Source organism: Oryx dammah, unplaced genomic scaffold (genome assembly GCF_014754425.2).
Source record: "Oryx dammah isolate SB20612 unplaced genomic scaffold, SCBI_Odam_1.1 HiC_scaffold_9, whole genome shotgun sequence".
NCBI classification, from domain to species: domain Eukaryota; kingdom Metazoa; phylum Chordata; class Mammalia; order Artiodactyla; family Bovidae; genus Oryx; species Oryx dammah.
Genome location: NW_024070193.1, coordinates 57573700 through 57598060, shown reverse-complemented (window position 1 = coordinate 57598060; position 24361 = coordinate 57573700). Strand labels below are relative to the sequence as shown.

At 46.6% G+C, this 24361-nt stretch overlaps 1 protein-coding gene across 2 annotated transcripts in view; it reads left to right on the top strand.

The window, feature by feature from the left end:
- Nucleotides 1–8467: 8467 nt before the first annotated feature.
- Nucleotides 8468–24361, top strand: part of CMC1 (C-X9-C motif containing 1) — an 81525-nt gene continuing 65631 nt past the window's right edge. Inside the window, exon 1 of one of the 2 annotated variants that reach the window (XM_040246346.1) lies at nt 8468–8669. In XM_040246346.1, coding sequence (XP_040102280.1) covers nt 8651–8669 — 19 coding nt within the window. In that variant the 5' untranslated portion in view covers nt 8468–8650. Of the gene's footprint in view, nt 8670–19768; nt 19890–24361 lie in introns of those variants that run through there. The other variant, XM_040246345.1, reaches the window with a different exon arrangement.

The window sequence follows — 24361 nt, the reverse complement described above, 5'->3', positions numbered from 1 at the left end:
ATGAAGGGTTATCAGGGAACCCTCTAGATGACTACAAGTGTTTTATATCTTGACTTGGATGGTAGTTCAAAAGCATGGACACATGTTAAAAAGTTATTCATCTGCACAAATATCTGTGCCCTTTTCTATATATAAGTTGTACCTCTTAAAAAGTTAAAAAGAGAAGGGGGAAAGGAACTGTTTAGTTCCAAAGGCTCTCTTTTTCTACTACACACTATTTCCACAATGTTTCAAAAGTTTATGTTCAACATAGACTGTGGGATATTGCACAGCAAAGTCTCACAGATAATAAACTATTGCAAATAAGCTTATGTGACAGAAATTGCAGAGTACAGGAGGGGTTGAGATAGGATAATACAGCATCTAGGACTGGTTTATAAAGAGTTTTGTGAGCCTTGTTCAAGGGAAGTGTTTTATTTATACGGGGAACCACTGAGGTATTTGATGTGACAAGCTTTATGATCATATTGCCATTGTTGGTGAGATGGATGAGAGATGATGGATGGAAGGATGCAGGAAAGGTCAGGGAGCAGAGAGTGGGGTGGAAAGCTATCGTCATTGTGTCTGTCATTGGACTGAGAATGGCAATGGAGTGGTTTAGAAGAAACAAACATCTGTTTAGTGGACATTGTGAGCGACTGGATATGGGCAATGAAGCTTCCCGATGGCTCAGTGGTAAAGAACCCTCCTGCAGTGCAGGAGACACAGGAGACGTGGGTTGGATCTGTGGCTTGGGAACATCCCCTGGAGGAAGGGCATGGCAACCCACTCCCATATTCTTGCCTGGAGAATTCCACGGACAGAGGAGCCTGGTGGGCTACAGTCCCTCGAGTGGCAGAGTCGGTCACGACCGAAGCAGCTAAAGAGAACACACAACACAAAGATGAGGGGTGGACAGGAGCTCTGATATGACTTGGAGGGCTAATTCCAAATAAAGGGGGCTCTACTCACCTAGAGCCAGACATCCTGGGATGTGAAATCAAGTGGGCCTTAAAAAGCATCACTACAAACAAAACTAGGGGAGGTGATGGAATTCTAGCTGAGCTATTTCAAATCCTAAAGATGATGCTGTGAAAGTGCTACACTCAATATGCCAGCAAATTTGGAAAACTCAGCAGTGGCCACAGGACTGGAAAAGGTCAGTTTTCATTCCAATCCCAAAGAAAGGCAAAGCCAAAGAATGTCCAAAGTACTGCACAATTGCACTCATTTCACATGCTAGCAAAGTAATGCTCAAAACCCTTCAAGTTACACTTCAATAGGACATGAACTGAGAACTTCCAGATGTACAAGCTGGATTTAGAAAAGGCAGAGGAACCAGAGATCATATTGCCAATATCTGCTGGATCATAGAAAAAGCTAAAGAATTCCAGTAAAACATCTACTTCTGCTTTATTGGCTGTGTAGATCACAATAAACTGTGGAAAATTCTCAAAGAGATGGGAATACCACCTTAACCACCTCCCGTGAAACCTGTATGCAGATCAAGAAGCAACAGTTAGAACTGGACATGGAACAACGGACTGATTCCAAATTGGAAAGGAAGTAGACAAAGCTGTATATTATCATCCTGCTTATCTAACTTATATGCAGAGTACATCATAAGAAATGCTGGGCTGGATGAAGCACAAGCTGGAATCAAGATTGTGGGAAGAAATATCAATAACCTCAGATATGCAGATAACACCACCCTTACGGCAGAAAGTGAAGAGGAACTAAAGAGCCTCTTGATGAAAGTGAAAGAGGAGAGTGAAAAACCAGGCTTAAAACTCAGCATTCAAAAAATGAAGATAATGGCATCCAGTCACATCACTGCATGGCAAATAGAGGGGGAAACAGTGGAAACAGTGACAGACTTTATTTTGGGGGGCTCCAAAATCACTGTGGATGGTGACTGCAGCCATGAAATTAAAAGATGCTTGCTCCTTGGAAGAAAAGGTATAACAAACTTAGAGAGCGTATTAAAAAGCAGAGAGATTGCTTGGTTGACAAAGGTCTGTATGGTCAAAGCTATGGTTTTTCCAGTAGTCATGTATGGATGTGAGAGCTGGACAATAACAAAGGCTGAAGAATTGATATCTTCAAACTGTGGTACTGGGAAAGACTCTTGAGAGTCCCTTGGATAGCAAGGAGATCAAGCCAGTCAATTCTAAAGGAAATCAACCTGAATATTCACTGAAAGGACTTTTGTTGAAACTGAAGCTCCAATACTTTGGCCACCTCATGCGACAAGCCAACACACTGGAAAAGACTCTGATGCTGGAAAAGACTGAAGGCAGGAGAAGGGGACAACAGAGTATAAGATGGCTGGATGGCATCACTGATTCAATGGACGTGAGTTTGAACAAGTTTCAGGAGATGGTGAAGGTCAGGGAAGCCTGGCATGCTGCAGTCCGTGGGGTCACAAAGAGCTGGACACGGCTGAGCAACTGAACACCAATAGTGACAAGTAACCATCAGGGAAACAGGGGCAAAGTGCAGTCCTCTGGGCAGAGGCCGACGCGCAACAGCTTGTCGAGGCTCCAGGGGAGGAACGTGAGGTTCAGGGAAGAGCTAGAATGTTGTCATGGGCTTATTAGTATATCCCCAGTTCATACATTGAAGTCCTGACCCCCAGGACCTCAGAATGTGACTTTATTTGGAGATAGGGTCTTTTAAAAGGTAATTAAGTTAAAGGAAGTTCTGGTCTTCTGATAAGAAAAGGAAACGTGGACACACACACACACACACACATACACACACACACACACGCACACACACACTGCAAGAAGACCGTGTGGAGAGATGGGGGAAGACAGCATCAACACGCTTGGACGAGCAGCCCAGAAGACCTGCCGAAACCTGGGACGCTGATCCTGCACTCCTTGCCTCCAGTTGTAAGAATACAAGTGTCTGTGGTTTAAGCCACCCCGCATGTGGTACTTTGTAATGGCAACCCTAGCAAACAAGCACAGATGTCATCCTGGACTTCAGGCCATTTAAATCACAGAAAGCACAGCCATGAGCGCCGGGGGCTAAATCAAAGTTCAGAAAGCAGGCAGGGCTTCTAGCCAAGAATTGGTTCCAAAGTCCATCTACTGGTAGGGATGGGGCTGTTAATATTCCTCTGAATTTAATTGTTGTTGGTACAAAGACTGGGCAGAGCAGAGCCACAGGTGGATTAAAGGTACTGTCTTTCATGGAAACAACCTAAACGTCCATCAGCAGATGAATGGAAAAAGAAGCTGTGGTATGTATACACAGTGGAATATTACTCAGCCATTCAAAACAGAAATAATGCCATTTGCAGCAACATGGACGGACCAAGAGATAGATTATCATATTAAGTGAAGCAAGTCAGAATGTCACACGATATCACTAATATGTGGAGTCTAAAATACGATACAAACAAACATATCTACAAAACAGAACAGACTCACAGAAAGAACAGACTTGTGGTTGCCAAGAGGGAGAGGGTTGGGGGAGGAATAGAGTGGGAGGCTGGGGTTAGCAAATTAAAACTATTATACATAGGGTGGATACACAACAAGGTCCTACTGTGTCCGTCCATGGGATTCTCCAGGCAAGAATACTGGAGTAGGTTGCCATTCCCTTTTCCAGGCGATCTTCCCGCCCCAGGGATTGAACCTGGGTCTACTGCTTTGCAGGCAGATTCTTTACCGTTTGAGCCACCAGGGAAGCTATTGTATAGCACAGGGAACTATATTCAATATCCTATGATAAATCATAATGGAAAAGAATACAAATAAAGAAAATATTCATATATATGTATAACTGAATCACTTCACTGTACAGCAGAAATCAACACCACATTTTAAATCAACTGTACTTCAGTAAAAAATAAATCACACACACAAAAAGGGTAGAGTATTTAATTTCAGTGCTAGGCAGAGGTAGAAGCAAGCTGGGACTGACTAAGCATTTCAATTTCAAAAAATAATGGGATATCAACTGTGAGCAAAAAGGAATGCTAGATCCAGTGAGAACTGACTTGATAAACAAAATATTTGTTTACATTTGCACATTCTTTGGATACTAGATCAAAAAATAAGCATATGGGGGCTTCGCTGGTGGTCCAGTGGTTAAGGATCTGCCTGCCAACACAGGGGACGAGGATTCGATCCCTGGAATGTGGAGGACTCCACATACTGCGGAAGCAACCAAGCCCCTGGGCCACAACCACTGAGCCCGCCCACCACAGAGCCTGTGCTCTGCAACAAGAAATGCCACGCAATGAGAAGTCCCTGCACAACCAAGAGAACAGTCCCCACTCGCTGCAACTAGAGAAAGCTTGTGTAGCAAAAAAAGACTCAGCACAGCCAAAACAAAACCCCAAATAAATATATGCATAGCATACCTACACACGCATTCCATCTACATACTACACATCTCACATGCTCTGTCGTGGGTCAGCCTGTCTTTGCTCCCTGGGGTCCTCCATCTTCTTCCTAACTTCCTCTCTGTCTCAGTACTGCTCCCTAATAATGAGGGTCAAGGGCAGATCACCTGAAGCATAAATCATCACGACTTTCTCACTGGTCCGTACACACCTAGAAATCCTTCTTGACTCCTTTCTGTTAAATACAATAGGTAGTCTAGATCCTCCCTTTATAATTACTCTGACTCACCCTTTCTTGGTACATTTCACATATTCCACTTTCAGTTATCATCTGATTCTGCCTCAACAGTTGCAATAGCCTCCTGACTCTTCTGCTCACCTCTTGGCTCTCTAAATCTGTCCTACAGAAGATCTTTGAAAAACATTACTTTGACCACAATGCCATTTTCTATTGTACTTGTTAGCCTTCAGCTGCTTATAGCAACACATTAAGCACCCCCTCAGACTAACCGTTAAGGCTTTGGGAACCTGTTTTTGTGTTTGTTTGTTTTTTTCCAGTCTTATTTATAACCATCCTTGCTTCCCCACATTCACGGAGGTGGTTTCCGGCATCGCCCACCCCCCCACCCCCCCGCCCCCCACCCCCCACCCCCGCCTACAGTGCGGTCACGAGCCTCCCTGCGCTGCTGCTCCTGCGTGTCTCTCCCTTCCCCCTTTTTCCCAAGTCACACTGTCCTTCAAGAACCTCTTGGACCCCAGAGGTGTCTGCTCCTTCTTCTCTTAGCATGACAAGCCTTCTTCTCTGCTTACCTGTGCTACCCATCTTTTCAAAGTCAACCTTAATTTATCCTCATCTTTGACATCTTTCCTAAGCAGCCCGACACTCAGTCCTTGGTGACAGCAACCGTGGGGCCGTTAGGGTCTGATGTCTGAACACCAGTGATCACCGGGGATGACAGCTGCAGCTCATTCCCAGGACGATGGGCCCTCCTCCCTCTTTTACTCCTGGGGCAGTGAGCCCCTCAGCCCCAAATTGTGTGTTCATAGTGTTATTGCTTACGAAATTTCTTCTGTTTTGAATTGCCAATTACAGTTCTATGATTTAACTTAAAAAAAAAAAAAGACTTCTCTTTCCCAGGCAGATTGTAAAGACTTTGTCCCCAAACGACCTAGTTTCATTTGAGGGAGGAGATGGAATATACTGTCTGGTACCAGGCAGTGAGGTGCTGTTTTTGCCAGTACTTCTCATAGTGTAATGGTCCAGCTGCCTGTCTGTTTGATTTTTTTAAAGTCACTCGCTGTTGTGTCCGACTCTTTGTGACTCCATGGACTGTAGCCCACCAGGCTTCTCCGTCCATGGGATTTTCCAGGCAAGAATACTGGAGTGGGTTGCCATTTCCTTCTTCAGGAGATCTTCAAGACCCAGGGATTGAACCCGGGTCTCCTGCATTGTAGGCAGACGCTTTACTGTCTGAGCCACCAGGGAAGTCCTACAAGCCTTACATTGTCCAGCTTTAAGAGCCTGGAGTTGGCAACAGAGACTTCAGTGGTTTAATGGACAGGGGGATCTTACATGTCTGAAAAAGGGCCCTGGACCAATGTCCCACTGTCTGGACAGTGGGCAGGATGTGGTAGCAGTCTTCGCTCCCCAGAGACAGGGGGATATTGTCCGTTCTGGAAATAATGGATGTCAAGCTGGCTCTTGGTTACCATGGAAACTAGCAGAAGGGCATGCCCCTCACCATTCCCTGGATTAGAACAATTACAAGCTGGGGCAGGAGTGAGTACATAGGAAGGTCAGAGTAGCGCAGGTGAAGCTGGTTCTGGTTGGGCAGGGGATGTAGAGAACAAGAGAACAGTCATTTTTTGTGGCCTGACCATACACTGTTTTATGGGGCACACAAAACCATGATTTTACAGATATTCTTGCTTCAGTTCAGTTCAGTTCAGTCACTCAGTCGTGTCTGACTCTTTGCGAACCCATGAATTGCAGCACGCCAGGCCTCCCTGTCCATCACCAACTCCTGGAGTTCACTCAAACTCACGTCCATTGAGTTGGTGATGCCATCCAGCCATCTCATCCTCTGTCTTCCCCTTCTCCTCCTGCCCCCAATCCCTCCCAGCATCAGAGTCTTATGAGTCAACTCTTCACATGAGGTGGCCAAAGTATTGGAGTTTCAGCTTCAGCATCAGCCCTGCCAATGAACACCCAGGACTGATCTCCTTTAGAATGGATTGGTTGGATCTCCTTGCAGTCCAAGGGACTCTCAAGAGTCTTCTCCAACACCACAGTTCAAAAGCATCAATTCTTCGGTGCTCAGCCTTCTTCACAGTCCAACTCTCACATCCACACATGACCACTGGAAAAACCATAGCCTTGACTAGATGGACCTTTGTTGGCAAAGTATAATATTTCTGGTTTTCAATATGCTATCTAGGTTGGTCATAACTTTCCTTCCAAGGAGTAAGCTTCTTTTAATTTCATGGCCGCAGCCGCCATCTGTAGTGATTTTGGAGCCCCCCAAAATAAAGTTTGACACTGTTCTTGCTTAGGATAAGGCTAAAGTAGGGAGTGTCCATTTAAGGTATTTTTCAAATTCAGTTTATTTAAATAAAAAATTAATAATGGTTCAAGTGATAGTTATGGCAAAAACTATGGAAGTGGTACACGAATGACTGAAAGTGTTACATGGTATATTTATTTCTCACAACAACTTTGCAAATTAGAAACAAAAGTCTGGAGAAATGTTGGGACTTAGCCAACCTAGAAAGCAAATAGGTCATGAAACAGGACTCGGGTGACAGTACCTTCACGTCTCTGACTAATGCTCTCCAAGGTTCCCCCTTTACCAGAATGCTTTTCTTTTTTTATATATAAGGAATTTTTCGTTCAACTACTGACTTGTGTGACTGACTCATATTTTTTTTTTACCCTACCTCATCTCCTCAAAAATATTTACTTCCTAAATTAAATCCTTCCCCTCTAGAATGAATTTGGTGTGTTTTAAAACACACTTATAAAACATACAGGGAACAGGGCCCGATTTCCTGCCTGGCTGAGTGAAACAGTAATTCTCCAGCTTGGCACCTCACCCTGCAGCTGTGATAAGGACCGTTATGCCCAAATAGGCCCTTAAACGGAAGACCTGCTGAGCTGAGACCCACTTTCCCAGCCCTGCTCCACCGCGTCAGCTTCTCTGCCAACTGACCAGGCGGCAGCAGCAGCAGGGGAGGAGGGCCTGCAGGTAGGTGGGGAGGGAATCGTTTTCTTGAAAGCCTTAAATCCCTCACAGGGAAGCAGCAGCTGCTCCTTGTTTTTCCAACATCTGTCCCATCTGTCCCCCTCCGCACCTTCGGGGGCTGGAGCTAGTTACACGTAAGCCTAAGAAGGGGGCCTTTCTGAAGGCTGCTTGGTGAATGGGTATGGGCATCACTGCTACCGCGAAAGTTTCTGCTCGGAAGGGGGTAGTCGGGGTTCTTGAGGACGATGGCTATCACCTTCCTTCATTTTTCTCACACCCTTAACAGCTTCAGTCGACAGAGTGGGGATTTGTAGCATCATCCAAGGGTATCATCTCACAGGACAGAAGTGCCCCTTGCGCCCATTTCCTACTTGTAACCTCCAGGAGAGGCAGAGGCTTCCGATGGGGGCGGGGGCGGGAGAAAGACGCTGCATATAGTACAAAGTTGCCGCACCGCCTCGCAGAACTGCTCGCCGCATTCAGCAGCGCATTGCTCTCACCGGCTTCTTCACCAACACTGTGCTTTTTCAGAATTAGAGATTTCATTTTTATCCAGTTATTTCCCGCTAGTATTCAGAACCAAGGCTAGAACCTGGCAGGCCTGACAGACGCTTCTGAATGAACGAACGTTAACGAAGTGCAAACAAAGGAGCAGGCTGGCTTCTCAGGTTCGAAGGCAGGAACGCAGAGAGAGGCTTGGGATTGAATGGAGTCGTCCCGGGGCTGTGGATCCCCGCCCGCAACCTCACAGACGCAGTCGGGCTGCGGGCGCACAGGCTCGCGCCCGGCGCGCCTGCGGGGTCCAGGCGGCCACGCCCTCTCCCGGGGCTTCCCTCGGGCGAGTCCCTCCGCTCGGGTCACGCGGCTAGGGACGGGTCGGGAGTGCGCAGGCGCGGCGGGCGGCGGAAGTCGCGACCGGGAAGTAAGAGGCGACGGAGCCGCCGCGCTTTGCGCAGGGCGCCGCGCTCCTCCTCTCGCCCCCGTGGGCCGCCCCGCCCCGCCTCCCGTGCGGCCCCGCCCCACCCACTCTCGCGGGCGGCCGCGCGGCTGCCGCCTCCCGCGCGTGGACATGGCGCTCGACCCCGCAGGTAAGGCGCGGGAGGCGGGGGCGCGGAGCCCGGGGGGCGTGCAGGGGGCGGGGCGGGCCGGGAGGCGCGGCGCCGAGGCCGCCCCGCCCTCCCGCGTCCTGGCCCGGCGCTGGGGCCGAGGCGGCGGTCTGCCGGGGCTTGCGGGTGTTCGCCCTCCTAGCGCCTGCCGCCTCGCCGCCTTTCTATTTGGGCCCTTGGGGGTCACAGGCTCCTTTAAGTATCTGCGGTCCGACTGGAACGCGCTGACCGGGACGGGGGCCGTTCCGCTGGAAAGTGTCCCCAGAGGGCCGGTCGCTCCCCGTGACTTCCGCGCGCCCCGCCGCCACGGGACGCCGCCGCAGGGCTCCCCTCGGTACCCGGCGCGAGGATGCTCGCTGAACGGCGGGGAGCGCTGAGGGGCTTTGGGACATGCCCTTCGTATCAATATTACACTCGAGGCGTTGGGAGGAGGGCTGGCTTCCAACCTTTGGAGAGCCAGAAGGGAGACAGCCTCTCTGTGGGCCCGAGGAGAAAGAAGTGGACGAGTCTCGTGGCTGGGGACTCAGAGAACCCTATGCCCAGGCCTCATGGAGTAAACAGATCCTTGTTGCGGACTCACGGTCTCTTCTAGGTCCTGGGAAACTGGTCTATAGGACGGAAAGACCCTTACTCTGTCTAGATCTTGTATTCTAGGGGTGCGAGAAAAGACATCACTCCCACACCCCCCACACACAAACTTTTACAGATGGTGGTAAACGTTATAAGGAAGATAAGCGGTGTCAGAGGTAGATGGTAAAGAGAGGACCATTTTAGGTGGCAGGTTCGTGTGAGTTGGCCAGGACCACAGGAAGCTGTCCTGGAAAGAGGGAAGGAACCAGTGTGCTAGGCGCTCCGAGTGCAAGTGCTTCACCTGTTGGGTTGGATTGTGGTCCGGGCATGGAGGAGGTGCTGGCAAAGTAGATAGAACCTACATGGTGCAGTGCCGGAAGGCCCTGATAAGTGCGCCTTTGGACTTTTCTTGATGTTAACAAAAACTGTGGAGGCTTCTAAAGACGGCAGTGACATGATACAACTTATACCTTTACCGCTCTGGTAGCGCTGGTAGCCTTGTAGAGGGGCCAGGAGTGGAAGGTTAAGACACACTGGCAGCGGTTCAGGCCTAATGTGTTGGTATGTGTTGGCCTGGGATAGTATTGGGGAAAAAATGGGGAGAAATACAAAGCTTCAGAAGATGTTTTGGAGGAGAAATTGACAGGACTCGCTGTTTCATTGAGTAAGGATGGTGAGCAAAAGGGAGACACAGAATTCCTAGGCTCTGCAACTGGATAACTGGTGATGGTCAGATCTAACAACACGCTAACCATTGGAAACTCAGACAAGAGCAGACTCGGAAGCAAGATTGGAATGGAAAGTTAGAGAGCGGACTCAGCTAATAGGACTATTTTTTAAAAATTTCTTTGTTTAGACTCCAGAATACAAATATACTGAGGTCCACTCTTTTAAAGTTAATTTGTGTTTGGCTCATAGATTGAAGCATAGAGTCATGTTTTGATATTTGTTTTGCTTCTTACAGTACACAGTGGTATGTTTCTTGCTAAATGAGTAGTATGCCAAATGAAGCTTATGTAGGAACATCTATTTTCCCATTGGTTTATGTTAGATTTTTAAAAATCTCTATACAAGTTTGATCTTCATTTGGCAGCAGCCTTTAAACTAACTTTGTATGGTCCATTTTTCTCAAAAAAACTCTGAATCCAACAATGCATATTTACTCTTAAATGTAGTTTTATTTAAGCAATTTCCCTTTTTGTTAACATTGAGGTATTAACAGCACTCTTTGGAAGCTTATCAGCCATAATTCTGTCCACTATTTTCTCTTACTATTTGAATGCAGAGAGAAAAAGCTAGAGAGTGCAAAACACCCAGAGAAGGTGACTGAGGAGAGAGGGAAATTAAAAAAAAAATACTAGTAGCTGTTTGCCCTAGCAGATGTTCAGACTTACTTTGCCCAAGCCTCTCGTGATTTAAAATAGTCCGCAGGGAGTTCTAACCTGCCGAGTATTGGCAGGGCTCTGAACTCACCCCGGTTTATTGACTTGACCTTCAGCTTTGTTTTCTTAGCAGCCAGGGAAGTTTGCCTTGCATCTTTAGCACTAAGTAGGACCTTTGATAACGCAGTAATGACTCAAGAAATACACAGTATAGGTCATTCTCCTATGAAAGGACTTAAGCAGTTTAAGTATACAGTATGTATATTGTATGTACTGTATATATTTAAAAATCCAGTCAAACTGAGGTGATTGAAATTTTAGAGGTTGTTTATTGATCATCTGTAGAAACGGTATTACAAGTGACACTTTTTTTAAAAAAAGATCTTATAAACATTGTATTGAGCAAAAAGGGAAATCACCAAATCAAATCTATAGCACAACACCATTTATGTAGATTACAAGCCATGCACACAAACAGCACAATCTGTTTTCTGAGGATGTGTGTGCTCAGTCATGCCTGACTCTTTGCAGCCCGATGGACTGTAGCTCAAGTGGTACTTGTTAAAGTAGCATTTCCAGAAAGATAAAATGATTAGTTACAGTAATACAAAGTGGATATTTGTTAAAGATTTTCTCCAACACAGTAGTGAGGGAACCAGTAAAATGTAAAAACTAGTCGAAAAACATTGAAATGGTAGATACATAGAAAATGTCATAGATAGTTGGCTTAGGTAAAAGCTGATTAAATTCAGTAGGGCTATGACCTGTTACTTGGGGGGTTATCTTTCCACTGGTTAGAAATTATTTCTGTTTCGATTGGACAGAGTTCTAGAATTTAACCTCTGCCCCTAACAAGTTGTAAACTAGCCCAGTCACGGGAAGCCCAGCCCAACGCTGTCCTGAAAGGACACCCGTGAAGCCTTTGCTGCTTCCAGAGTGCAGAGAAATCATCTGACGTAATTCGTCCCGGGTGACAACTCGCAGGAACCTAGGCCTGAGAAGTTTCTTACTTTTCCTAATAACTAGGAGAGAGTTCTTTCTGCCCCATTGTTCTTCTGCCTTTTCCCCTTTGAGCTGGGTAGAGGGTTTCCCTTCCCATCTGCTGCCCGGTCCGCAGCGGGCAGCAGGGGCGACGTTTCTTTGAGCGCATGCGTGGCCTTTTCTGGCTCCCTCCGTGGGTGTTTTCTTCCAGAAACCTACTCAGGGGAGGAATGGGTAGTGAGCAGGCTCAGGGTGGGAAGCGGGGTCAGGAATTTCATGACATCCCATGAGTGCAGGTTTCGAGTGTGTGTATCCTGGGAGGATGGCATCTTGGCAACTCTGGGAATACTTAGGTTGCAAGGGTTCTTTCAGTGGTTCCCATGGAGATGGGAAGAGGTAGATGGGCTGTAAGTATACCAGTGCTCGGTCAACTGGAAAAGGAGTTAGACCGCTAAACAGGTTGGGAGAGTCTGTTTCTGTTTTTTTCCTGAGCATTGTGTGATTAATATGTAAAACAAGAAAAAATACTATAATGTAGTTGATTAGAAATTTTTTTATTTTGTAACTGCTTCTGTGTTTTTACAGTATCCTGTTAGATACAAATTATATTCATGGTTCAGGGGTAAACGTCTGACTTCCACGTTTTATAAATTTTTAAGTCAAAGCATGTTTGCACTACTACAAAATACGTTGTTTTCGTTTGCCTCATTTGATTAACAACCTGAAATTGTTTTCTGAAATTGAAAAGCCCTGGCATGAGCAGGGAGCACAAGGGAGAGAGCAGCTTTGAGGCCACAGCGGTGCGTGTGTGGAGGCCCTGGGGTTTGGGCTATGCGTCACAAAATGGCTCTAAAACCCATTTGTAGGGGTTGGATTTCATGCAGGAACAGCAGGGAGACGCTACAAGTGCTTAGGGAAGGGAGTGACAGTAGAATTCCTCTTCATTGTGCGTTGCTCTGACTTTTGATCAGATGGGGATCGAGATCTCAGCTGAGCCCTCTGCATCGAGGTGTCAGACCTGGAGGCACCGGAGAGGTCTGTTCCTAGTGGGTGGTTCTAACTTTGACCACCCAGCCAGCGTCTTTGCTGTGTTTTCCTCTCCTGAAATTAATAAGCACTCTATGGGCTTCGCAGGTGGCTCGGTGGTTAGGAATCTGCCTACAGTGCAGGAATCACAGGAGACAAGGGTTCGATCCCTGGGTTGGGAAGATCCCCTGGAGGAGGGCACAGCAACCCACCCCAGTCTTCTTGCCTGGAGAATCCCATACAGAGGAGCCTGGTGGGCGACAGTCCACGGGGTCGTAGAGCCAGACACGATTGAAGTGACTTAGCATGGCATGGTGCTGGGAGACCACTGACGGCTATGTGGGTGCTCATTCCTCATCAGAAAACTCGTTTTGATGGAGCCTCTGTTGATGATTTTTGCCGGATTCAGTCTTTCCTGTGATGGTTGCAAAATGATTTTCTACCTCCAACATTTTTTCCACTTAGATGGTTATCTCTCCATTAGACAGTTGTTGACACTTTGCTTTAAAGGAGAAAACACTTTGTTTCTTATTGATATTATTGGCATGGATTCAGGAATTTGTTTTCTCAGTGGTGGTATCCTCTGTCGCTAAATATTTCAGTGCTCACAGTTTCTCAGATTTGGCGACCTAGAGTTCCTTCAGACCAGCTTCTGAGTCCTTGTGACGTGCTCCCATCTTTTTTTGACCGTTTCCTTCACTTCTCGCACAGAAAGTCCTGGCCCCTCTAGGACCTCCCTGGCCCAGCCACAGGATTACTCTTGTTTTGGACAAGCCCTGGTTCCTTTATTTGGGTGGTCTTGGAGCACAATATGTAGGAAAATCCCATGGATGGAAGAGCCTGGTGGGCTGCAGTCCATGGGGTCGCTAAGAGTCGGACACGACTGAGCAACTTCACTCTCACTTTTCACTTTCATGCATTGGAGAAGGAAATGGCAACCCACTCCAGTGTTCTTGCCTGGAGAATCCCAGGGACGGAGCCTGGTGAGCTGCCGTCTATGGGGTCGCACAGAGTCGGACACGACTGAAGTGACTTAGCAGCAGCAGCAGGGCCTCACGTGAGTTTTTCATGTGCAGGGATTGATTCTTGGAGTGCAGACCTCCGGGAGGGAGAAGGGAGTAGCAGCTGAACGGAGGAGGCTGAGAAAGGGTGTGGTATGAGGGCTTGTCTAGCTTCCGAAGCAAAGGAATCGGGCTTTGTGACCCCCTGTCAGTCCTTGCCCACTGCAGGAGGAGGGAGAGGGGCCTGGAGAAGGAAAAATACCAGGTGCTACCACCCACGGCCCAGGCGGGGTGCTGGGAAGGTTGCAGGCTGGGTGAGCAGGCTCTCTCTCTTCTCCATCTCTGCTACAGGGAGAGACACCAGCAGTTCAGTTCCGTTCAGCCGCTCAGTCATGTCTGACTCTTTGCGACCCCATGGACTGCAGCACGCCAGGCCTCCCTGTCCATCACCAACTCCTGGAGTTTACTCAAACTCATGTCCTTTGAGTCGGTGATGCCATCCAACCATCTCATCCTCTCTCGTCCCCTTCTCCTCCCACCTTCAATCGTTCCCAGCATCAGGGTCTTTTACAATGAGTCAGTTCTTCGCATCAGGTGGCCAAAGTATTGGAGTTTCAGCTTCAGCATCAGTCTTTCCAGTGAATATTCAGGACTGATCTCCTTTAGGATGGATTGGTTGGATCTTCTTGCAGTCTCAGGGACTCTCAAGAGTCTTATCCAACACCACAGTTCAAAAGCATCAATTGTTCAGTGCTCAGCTTTCTTTATAGTCCAACTCTCACATCCATACATGACTACTGGAAAAGCCATGGCTCTGACTAGATGAACCTTTGTTGGCAAAGTAGTGTCTCTGCTTTTTAATAAGCTGTCTAGGTTGGTCATAACTTTTCTTGCAAGGAGCAAGCATCTTTTAAAATCATGGCTGCAGTCACCATCTTCAGTGATTTTGAAGCCCCCCAAAATAAAGTCTGTCACTGTTTCCACTGTTTCCCCATCTATTTGCCATGAAGTGATAGGACCAGATGCCACGATCTTAGTTTTCTAAATCTTGAGTTTTAAGCCAACTTTTTCACTTTCCTCTTTCACTTTCATCGAGAGGCTCTTTGATTCTTCTTTGCTTTCTGGCATAAGAGTGGTGTCATCTGCATATCTGAGGTTATTGATATTTTTCCTGCAGTCTTGATTCCAGCTTATGCTTCATCCAGGCCAGCATTTCTCATGATGTATTCTGCATATAAATTAAATAAGCAGGGTGACATACAGCCTTGATGTACTCCTTTCCTGATTTGGAACCAGTTTGTTGTTCCAGCCTGTAAATAACTGATCTGAGACTGTTAGGAATTTTAGTATGTGCAGTGAGAGTTTGAATCAGGTGGGCAAGTCAGGTAGGAAGGAGGACCCCTGCGCATATATGAAAATACACGTGTGTACTGTGTCCAGGAGTATCATGGGGTTGTGATAAAGAAGTGTAGGTAACACTGGCCTAAGATATACTTTGTTGTTTAGTTGCACAGTTGTGTCTGACTCTTTGGCAACCCCATGGACAGTGGCTCCTCTATCCGTAGGATAACAGATGCCAAATTGTGCGTGCTCTCTCTCCTTTTTTTCCTTTTTGCCTCTAGGCCTTTGACATGCTATTCCTTCTCTTTGGAATGTTTCCCTTTCTGTCCCACCCTCACATCTAAGTCTTATTCTTTTTTGAAATCAATTTCATAGAAGGCCTTCCCTGATGTCACTGCCTCCGGTCTTTATTTTAATATTTTAACAAAAAATTATTTTAATATATGGAATATTAAAAACCACCAAAATGTCAAATAACCAGTGTGTGGAATTTCTTTCATTCTAGATCTAGAATTTTCTCTTTGAGAAATAAAATGAAAGCTACATGTATCAAATAATTTGAGAGATGAAGGAAGATCGGATGTGAAGGAATATTTACTTCTGTGGTGAAGAGTATCTTTCATATGGTTCTGTGTCTTCAACTTTATTAGCATAGGGAGAGGATAGGCCAGTTAATTACACCTAGATAGTAAGAGATTCTCCACTAGCCCAGTAGGCTCTGTACTGTTATGCAAAAAGCACCTAATTGAATTTGGGAATGTGTAGGACTGAGTTGTTTCAGACTTTGCTAGTAACCTCAGGCCCTTCAGGAATTCTAAATGGCATATTCTGAGATTTGAGGATGAGGGAGGGAGAGTAAGATGTCTCAGATGCTAAGGCTGCTTCAAGCCTTAAACTTGTGTGTGTTTAAATACTTGTGCAGGTGGTCTCAAGGGGTTCTAGACTCAGCACAGAAAGCTCATGTTTCATTGACTAGATTAGTATGATTATTTGTCTCTAGGCATGTTACTGATGCTCAAGCTGAAGTTCCAATACTTTGGCCACCTGATGGGAAGAACTGACTCACTGGAAAAGACCCTGATGCTGGAAAAGACTGAAGGCAGGAGTAGAAGGGGGCGACAGAGAATGAGATGGTTGGATGGCATCACCGACTCGATGCACGTGTGTTTGAGTGAGCTTTGGGAGTTGGTGATGGACAGAGAGGCCTGGCGTGCTGCAGTCCATCGGGTTGCAAAGAGTTGGACACGACTGAGCAACTGAACTGAACTGAGGGGTGTTATTACCTTGTTTGTAGAAATCTCTTAGACTTGATATAAGTGGGCCACACAAAATGTGCCCAAATGAAAACATTGATTCCCAAGTTAACCTTCTCCCCGCATCAGCCAGCTCCGTTTACACTTTTACATTTTTAAGTAAAGAGATTGAGGGAAAACATTTTTAAGAACAATCCTGTGTTGTGTTTTTGCTGGAGAACTCTTACTGGTTTTCCATATTTTAATTAACTCTGTGTTCGTCACTCAATTGTGTCCGACTTTTTGTGACCCCATGGACTGTAGCCCGCCAGGCTCCTCTGTCCATGGGATTCTCCAGGCAAGAATAATTCTCCAGGCAAAAGGGTAGTGATTTCCTTCTCCAGAGGATCTTCCCGACTTAGGAGTTGAACCTGGGTCACCTGTATTACCATCTGGGCCACCAGGGAAGCCCTAAGCATGACTAATCGAAAGACGATTTTAAATGTTTATGTTGCAGAACAGGGCACATCAATGTATCTACAATCCCTAGCCTGATAGTTGGTAGATAGTGGGCACCTAATAAATGTTTCTTAACAGAATGAATAGCAAATGAATAAATATATTTTTTCAACTATTTGTCAGTATAATGATTATCAAATATGGAAATTTTATACGTATGTGTCATTTATTACATAGTTTACTGAATTTTTACCATATACTAGGAGTAGGAGGGAATTATGGAGGTTAACGAGATGTGGTCCCAGACCTCATTATAGTTGTATTTCATGCAGCGGTTCTTCATCTAAAATCTAATATAATTATTTGGGAACTTTTAAAAATACCAGTTCCTGGATGTTACCCAGCATGTCTCATTTAACTGGTCTGGAGTGGGGCCCAGACATCAGGTGTGGTTGTTAGATGCAGCCAGAATTGACAACTTCTGTTACCAAATCCTATCTCCATCCTCTTGGGTTGCCATAATAACATTCTCTAGACTGGGTGGCTTAAACAATAAACGTTTATTTTCTCGCAGTTTGGAAGGCTGGCAGCCTGAGATCAAGGCGCTGGCCGATTCAGCTGCTGTTTTTTCCTTTTCTTAGCAGGGCCACCTATCTGATTAGGGCCCTCCCATGTTGCTAAGACTTCTCTCCAACTTGTGTGCTGAGGAGACTCAGATGTTGGCCTCAGCTCCTAGGCTGAACTCAACAGATCGGCCCATGGAAACTTCTGTATTGAGACAAAGGAAAGGATCTGTCAGAAAGCAGCATCTATTATCCTGGCGCGGCAGCAAGGAAGAGGACAGGTAGTGGAAATCCTGCAATCTGAAAAGCAGATTGGAAGACGTCAAAAACTTCCGGTTGGAATGGGGCAGACATTCTATGATGGACGCATTCTAAGCCAGGATCTTCCCTGGTGGCTCAGACGATGAAGAATCTGCCTGCAGTACAGGGGACCTGGGTTCAGTCCCTGGGTCAGGCCGATCCTGTGGAGGAGGCACTGGCGACCCGGTCCAGTATTCTCGCCTGGAGAATTCCATGGACAGAGGAGCCTGGCGGCCTACAGTCCATTGGATCACAAAGAGCTGGACACGACGGAGTGACTAACAAACTTTCATACGCATAACGTACCTACATGTCAACTCATTTAACCTTAATCACCTCTCCAGCTAGAGTCAGTTCGAGCTTAGGGCTTGCGTGAATCCTCCGGTGGTGGGAACGCAGTTTGGTCCTTGGCGACCATTGATCAAGAGAAGGGAGTTTCTGCAGGAAGTGTGCTACTCTGGGTTCTAAGTCCCCATGTGATTAGAGCCACAGTGTCTGTGTGTGAAACGCCTTGGGCTTAGTGGAAGCAGAAACCGCTTTTGGCTGTTGGGCTTAGGGAGCACTTTGGGTGGTGTTAAGTGAGTAAGCCTTGATAAAGAAAATGAAGGGTGGGAGATGGAGAATAAAGGCAGCAGGCTGAGGCGGAGTCTGACCTGACGGGTTGCTCGCTGCCCGGCGCTGCAGGATCCATCTGTGCTCTCTGAGCCTCGGGTTCAGAACCCCCGCCCCTGCCTGCGATGGTGTCCATAAGACGATCCCTTCACCTCCACTTCGTCCTTCTTTCTGTAAGATCTAAGCTGATTGTCTGATGGATTGATTGATTTTTAGCCAAGGAAGATAATATAACCACTGGGATGTCAGAATAAGGCTTTAAACAATAGAAATTTTAAGTTGAACTTCTGATCCTGGTGGGACTTTGGAATTAATAACAGATTCTGGAAAACGTGGGTCAAGTAGATTTGGTGATAGAGAGCAGCACTGAGCACACAGCATAAAAAGTGCCAGTTTAAAGATAAGAGTCTGTGGGATTACCTGGGCAGGAACAGGAGTGGAGCTTGCTTTGAGAGTGTTTATACGGCTTTTAGCATTACCATTGTTCAGAGTATTTTCAAGACTTTTAGAATTTGCCTTCAGCCTCTACAGTACATTTATCTTAATATCTTATTATCTTAATATTCTCATTTTGGTAAATTTTTTGTTTTGAAGGTGAACTTGAATTTCAGCCACAGTTAGCCAGAGGCCGTCTGATGAAGGGAGTAGATGACCCTCCTTGGGGAACACTGCTCCCCAAGAAGGTTGCATTGTAATTTTAACTCGGCTTGGCTCTAAAGGCCATCCTGAGAAAGATGTCGTGAGTCTCTACAAATGAACCAATTTCATTGCTTTTTACGGCTGAGTAATACTCCTTTGTATGTATGTACGCGTCTTCTTTACCCGTCTGTCTTTCAGCAGACATCTAGGCTGCTCCCATGTCCTGGCTGTTGTGAACAGTGTTGCAGTGAAGGACCTCGAGGCTGTCCTACAGGGCGAAGTAAGTCAGAGAGAGAAAAACAAATGCCGTTTATTAACGTGTGTGTGCGGAATCTAGAAAATGGTACAGGTGACCCTATTTGCAGGGCAGGAACTGAGATGCAGACATAAGGGATGGCTGCGTGGCCCCATTTGTGTGTGTGTGTCTCAGTTGCTCAGTCGTATCTGACCCTTTGCAACCTCATGGACTGTAGCCTTCCAGGCTTCTCTGTCCATGGGGTTCTCCAGGCAAGAATACTGGAGTGGGTTGCCATTTCCTCCTCCAGGGGATCTTCCTAACCCAGGGGTCGAACCCACGTCTCTGGCCTTGGCAGGCATATTCTTTACTGCTGCACCACGTGGGAAGTCACAGGGAGGTAAAGGGTGGGGACAAATTGAGAGAGTAGCATTGGCATGTATATAGTTAGTGGGAAGCCGCTGCATGGCTCAGCTTGATGCTCTGTGATCACCCAGAGGGGTGGGATGAGGCCTAGCAGGAAGGTTTAGGAAGGAGGGGATGTCTGTATGCATACGCCTGATTCACGCTCCTGTACAGCAGAAACTAACACAGCATTGTAAAGCACTTATATCCCCGTTTTAAAAAATGTGAATGATTTGAGCAAGCATTGAATCTTTGAAATAAGTGAATAAGCTCTCAATATAAAAATAATTCCCCTGCTCTATTATCAAAATGGTCCATGTTTTTTGTTAAATTTTACGAACTGTTGAGAGATGGAGGAGAAGGACCAGGAGAGCTCAGACAGCCAGAAGCCACTGAGGAGCACTTGTCAGTGTGGGGGTAGCCCATCGTGTCTGACGGGCGTCGGAGGGAAGGCACGTGAGTGAGGGATGTGTTGCTGGGAGGCCCAGGCGTGCTGCCATATATTCCTTTCTCAAATGTCTGCTTACGTAGACTGATTTCCTATTAGCTGTCCATGGGAAATTGTGCCCGTAGCAAAAGACAGCCTTGAGGTTTTACCAAATAAAGTAACTGTGAAGCCTCATCACTGCAGGCATTACGGCCACAGCGGAGGTCGCGGCGCTTTTTTAAAACGGGCAGGTTGTCTTGCGTAAGCCGATCTCCTAATTCGGTATGCTTTGAGACGGGCTGTCCCTTCCTGGCCTCATCTCGGTTAAAACGACGTGGGTGGCAGAGGAAGTTTTCACACCTTGCAATCTGCAGAATCTGAGGTCCAAGACATAGGTGCTTTTGGGAACCGGGCACATGTGGTGTGAACGCAGTGGTTACTGCCAGTGGGAGCTGATAGCACAGAGGGGCTCAGATGTGGCGCAGCGATGGCGGCCCGCTGGCCTGTGTGACCCAGAAGCTGAGCAGGAACAGGCACTTCTGCCTCATTGATGTGCTTTCCGGGTCTTGTGAGTTCGAGACTGTAAAAAGTTCTTTGGTCACCGACTGACCTAATATTTGATGTTTACTCCCCGTGAAGGTACTTTTTCAGCCAGCTGACAAATCAGTCCTTTTGCCTTTTCTAAAATAGTTTTATTCATGGTTCTGATCAAGAAATGTGAACTGTGAAGTTTTGAATTTTGCTTGTTCAAAACGATGCTTCTGAAACTAACATTCTTCTTCTCCAAGAGTTCCTGCAGGCTTCACCAGGGCTTTGGAAGCTCTGGGACCTAGTTTACTGAAGTCCCCTGAAATAGACCACCGTCCTAGGGGAGGGGTTGAGTCATGGAAGAACTTTGGAACCTGCCCCTGGGTTATTCCCCTCTGCTAGAGTCTCCACATTTTTCTGTGCAAAATGGAATCCAGGTGCTGAACCTGAGGGGCGTTTAGAAGACTGAAGGGCCTTCCTGGCCTTTGTCTGGAGGGCCTTCCTGGCCTTTGTCTGGAGGTTTCGTAGCCAGAGGCAGCTGGACTGTTGGGAGGAGAATCTTTCCTACTCTGTAGTTTCTTTTTTGTTTTGTCGATTCAAGTGTTGCTAAAAGGAAAGAGGACGGGACACAGGTCTTCCTGTCTTTGTCTTCCTGGTCTTGGTCCCCGGCCTCCCACGCCTTCCTCATCTTATGCTCTCACTGTAGAAGAGGGCGTGAGTGAGCTGGAGGGGACAAGGAGGTCTGGTTGGGGCAGGAGTGTCTTGAGCACTGAGACCAGGGTCCTCGCGGCTCCAGTGTGAAGCGCACAGGTGAAGGGGCCTTTGGCCAGCTCCGGTCCTGCTGAATGGTGTGCAGCGCCATCTACCTGGGGCCCTTCAGTACAGAACATGGACCCAAAGGAGAAACCGTTGCTAATAAGAACACCTTTGCACATTTCCTACAAGCAATTGTCTGATTTTTCCTACAGAGTAAACAACGTCATGGTAATGTCTACAGGAACAAATGGGCAACTAGGAGGTTCCAAAAAAACAAAAAAGTGTCATTATCTAAATAATAGCAATTACATTAGCTGTGTTAGAACATTTTCAGTGTTGAAAGGCGTTCCTTGCCCTGCTGGGGTCACCTTTCTGGGGGAAGCTTCTGTGATGCTGAGTTGTGTCACTGCTGTCTTGTAGATTCAGGGCAAGTACTGCTGTCGCTGGTTTTGTGTGATCCTGGGTGGCTGTGTTGCAGGAACACGTGATCCCCAGAGCAGAGTCTGCACTAACAAAGTCAGCCAGTGAAAAAGGTAAAAATTGACTTGTAGGTAGTGATAGAATGTCGAGGAGTTAGAGCTTTGAAAATTTGCCCTGGTGGTGTTACCCTGATTCTTCATTTCAATATGAATCCATGTGACTGTAGAGCAGCAAATTCTCAAAATTTGATTTTTTTTTTGCCAGCTTTGATGCAGATGTATAACATCTATGTAGCGTATCGACACTGAGAGAATCACCCTGTAATTTTGTGAATAAAAAGTGCCATATCTATATTTGTAGTATCAAAGGAAACTTTGAAATATGTACATATGTACAGAATCATAATTAATTAAAAATTGACTTTTAATGATTAGTATGCTACCAAGTGTTAGCAGAATTTGTATATATATATATATTTTTTAAGCTTTTTTTTTTGACTGCTCAGCATGCAGGATCATAGTTCCCCAACCAGAGCTAGAACCTATGTCTCCTGCAGTGTAAGCAGAGTCTTAAGCACTGGTCTCCCAGAGATTTAACACCAAGAGTGTGGAAAATCGAAATCAACATTCGTATGATTCATGTGATTTTCTTTGCCTTAGGAGGTTTTAGACGAATGATCAGAAGGACTTCTTAACAACACATTTAAAAACTGTTTCAGGAACACTGCAAGCTGTGGAGAGAAAGGGTGGATTCATGAGGATGCATTGGAGATAAGCCGTCTAGGTTATAGGTGTGTAAGTGAAGGGAGGAGCTCAGATGCTGAAGCTGACTGTATAGACTAGATCGGCACGTCAGGGTGTTTCTTCTCATCTCTTCAGTAGTTGCACTGTTAATTGTGCGTGTGTGTGTGCACGCTCAGTCGTGTCCAGCTCTTTCATGACCCCACGGACTGTAGCCCACCACACTCCTCTGTCCATGGAATTTTCCAGGCAAGAATACTGGAGCAGGTTGCTGTTTCCCCCTCCAGGGGAATCTTCCGTGTAAATCCATGTCTTCTGCATGCGGGTGGATTCTTTACCCTGATGACTGTGGTTTGCACTATAGACAAGGAGAAAGAAGTGTGTGGAGATGGCTCCAGCTTTATTGATTTTCTTCCAAGTAGTTCCCAGCTCTCCACTCACAGGGTGTCTTGTAGGAATCTCATATTCAGTTTGTCGAGTCAGAACTGCCCTTCCCACTGGAGTTCTTTTGTCTCCCTGCCTTGGTGAGTGGTCACCTCATTTCACTGTGAGATGAACCCTTGGAGCCCGCCTTGCCGCATCCTGGCCCCTCTGTCCACGCAGCCCCGCCACGCCCCCAGGGCCGCCCTCTCAGTCCTCCCCTCTCTCCACCCATACTCGGCAGTTCCTTCTGTGGGCTAGTGTTCTTTTTATCACCTTACAGCAGCTCTGGCGAAACTAAGGAAGACCAGAAGGCATGAATCAGTAGTGTAGGTCAGACTTTGACCATCTATGGCCTGGGCAGAATCTGGTAAGGCTGGTAGCCTGTGAATGGTTAGTAATATTTTCAAAGGGTTGTTTGGAAAAAACAAAAAACAAAAAAACAAGGAGCATGCATGACAGAGGTGGTGTGTAGCCCACACAGCTTGAAATATTTACACTCTGGTTCTTAGCAGAAAGTTTGTTGACCCGCTGGCAGGCAGTAAAAACTGGGATAAAGGTATAAGTGCAGTAAAGAGGAAAAAGTCACGTGAACATTTCCATATTATTATTTTGAACTTTTAGATGAAATGGATAGTTTCCTTGAGAAATACCAACTTACTGAAAACTGCAGTTGACTCAAGAATGAATAAAAAACCTTCAGAAAATTTGATCAATAGATAAAAGTCTTTCTACGACTACCTAGATAGCATATTGAAAAGCAGAGACATTACTTTGCCAACAAAGGTCCATCTAGTCAAGGCTATGGTTTCTCCAGTGGTCATGTGTGATGTGAGAGTTGGACTGTGAAGAAGGCTGAGCACCGAAGAATTGATGCTTTTGAACTGTGGTGTTGGAGAAGACTCTTGAGAGTCCCTTGGACTGCAAGGAGATCCAACCAGTCCATGCTAAAGGAGATCAGCCCTGGGATTTCTTTGGAAGGAATGATGCTAAAGCTGAAACTCCAGTATTTCGGCCACCTCATGTGAAGAGTTGACTCACTGGAAAAGACTCTGATGCTGGGAGGGATTGGGGGCAGGAGGAGAAGGGGACGACAGAGGATGAGATGGCTGGATGGCATCACGGACTCAATGGACATGAGTCTGGGTGAACTCCGGGAGTTGGTGATGGACAGGGAGGCCTGGCGTGCCGCGATTCATGGGGTCGCAAAGAGTCGGACACGACTGAGTGACTGAACTGAACTGAACTGATGACTACCTTGGGGCTTTCCTTGGTGGCGTAGAGGGTAAAGAATCTGCCTGCAATGCAGGAGACCTGGGTTCGATCCCTGGGTCAGGAAGATCCGCTGGAGAAGTGAACGGCCACCTACTCCAGTATTCTTGCCTGTAGAAACCCATGGAGAGAGGAGCATGGTGGCCTATGGTCCACGAGGAGACAAAGTCTCAGGCACAACTGAGCGACTAACCCTTTCCAACGCACACATACTCACAAAGCCTGACTAAACCTGGTACACACATATAAACTCAGTTCAGTTCATTTGCTCAGTTCAGTCCAACTCTTTGCTACCCCATGGACTGCAGCACACCAGGCTTTCCTGTCCATCACCAACTCCCTGAGCTTGCTCAAGCTCATGTCCT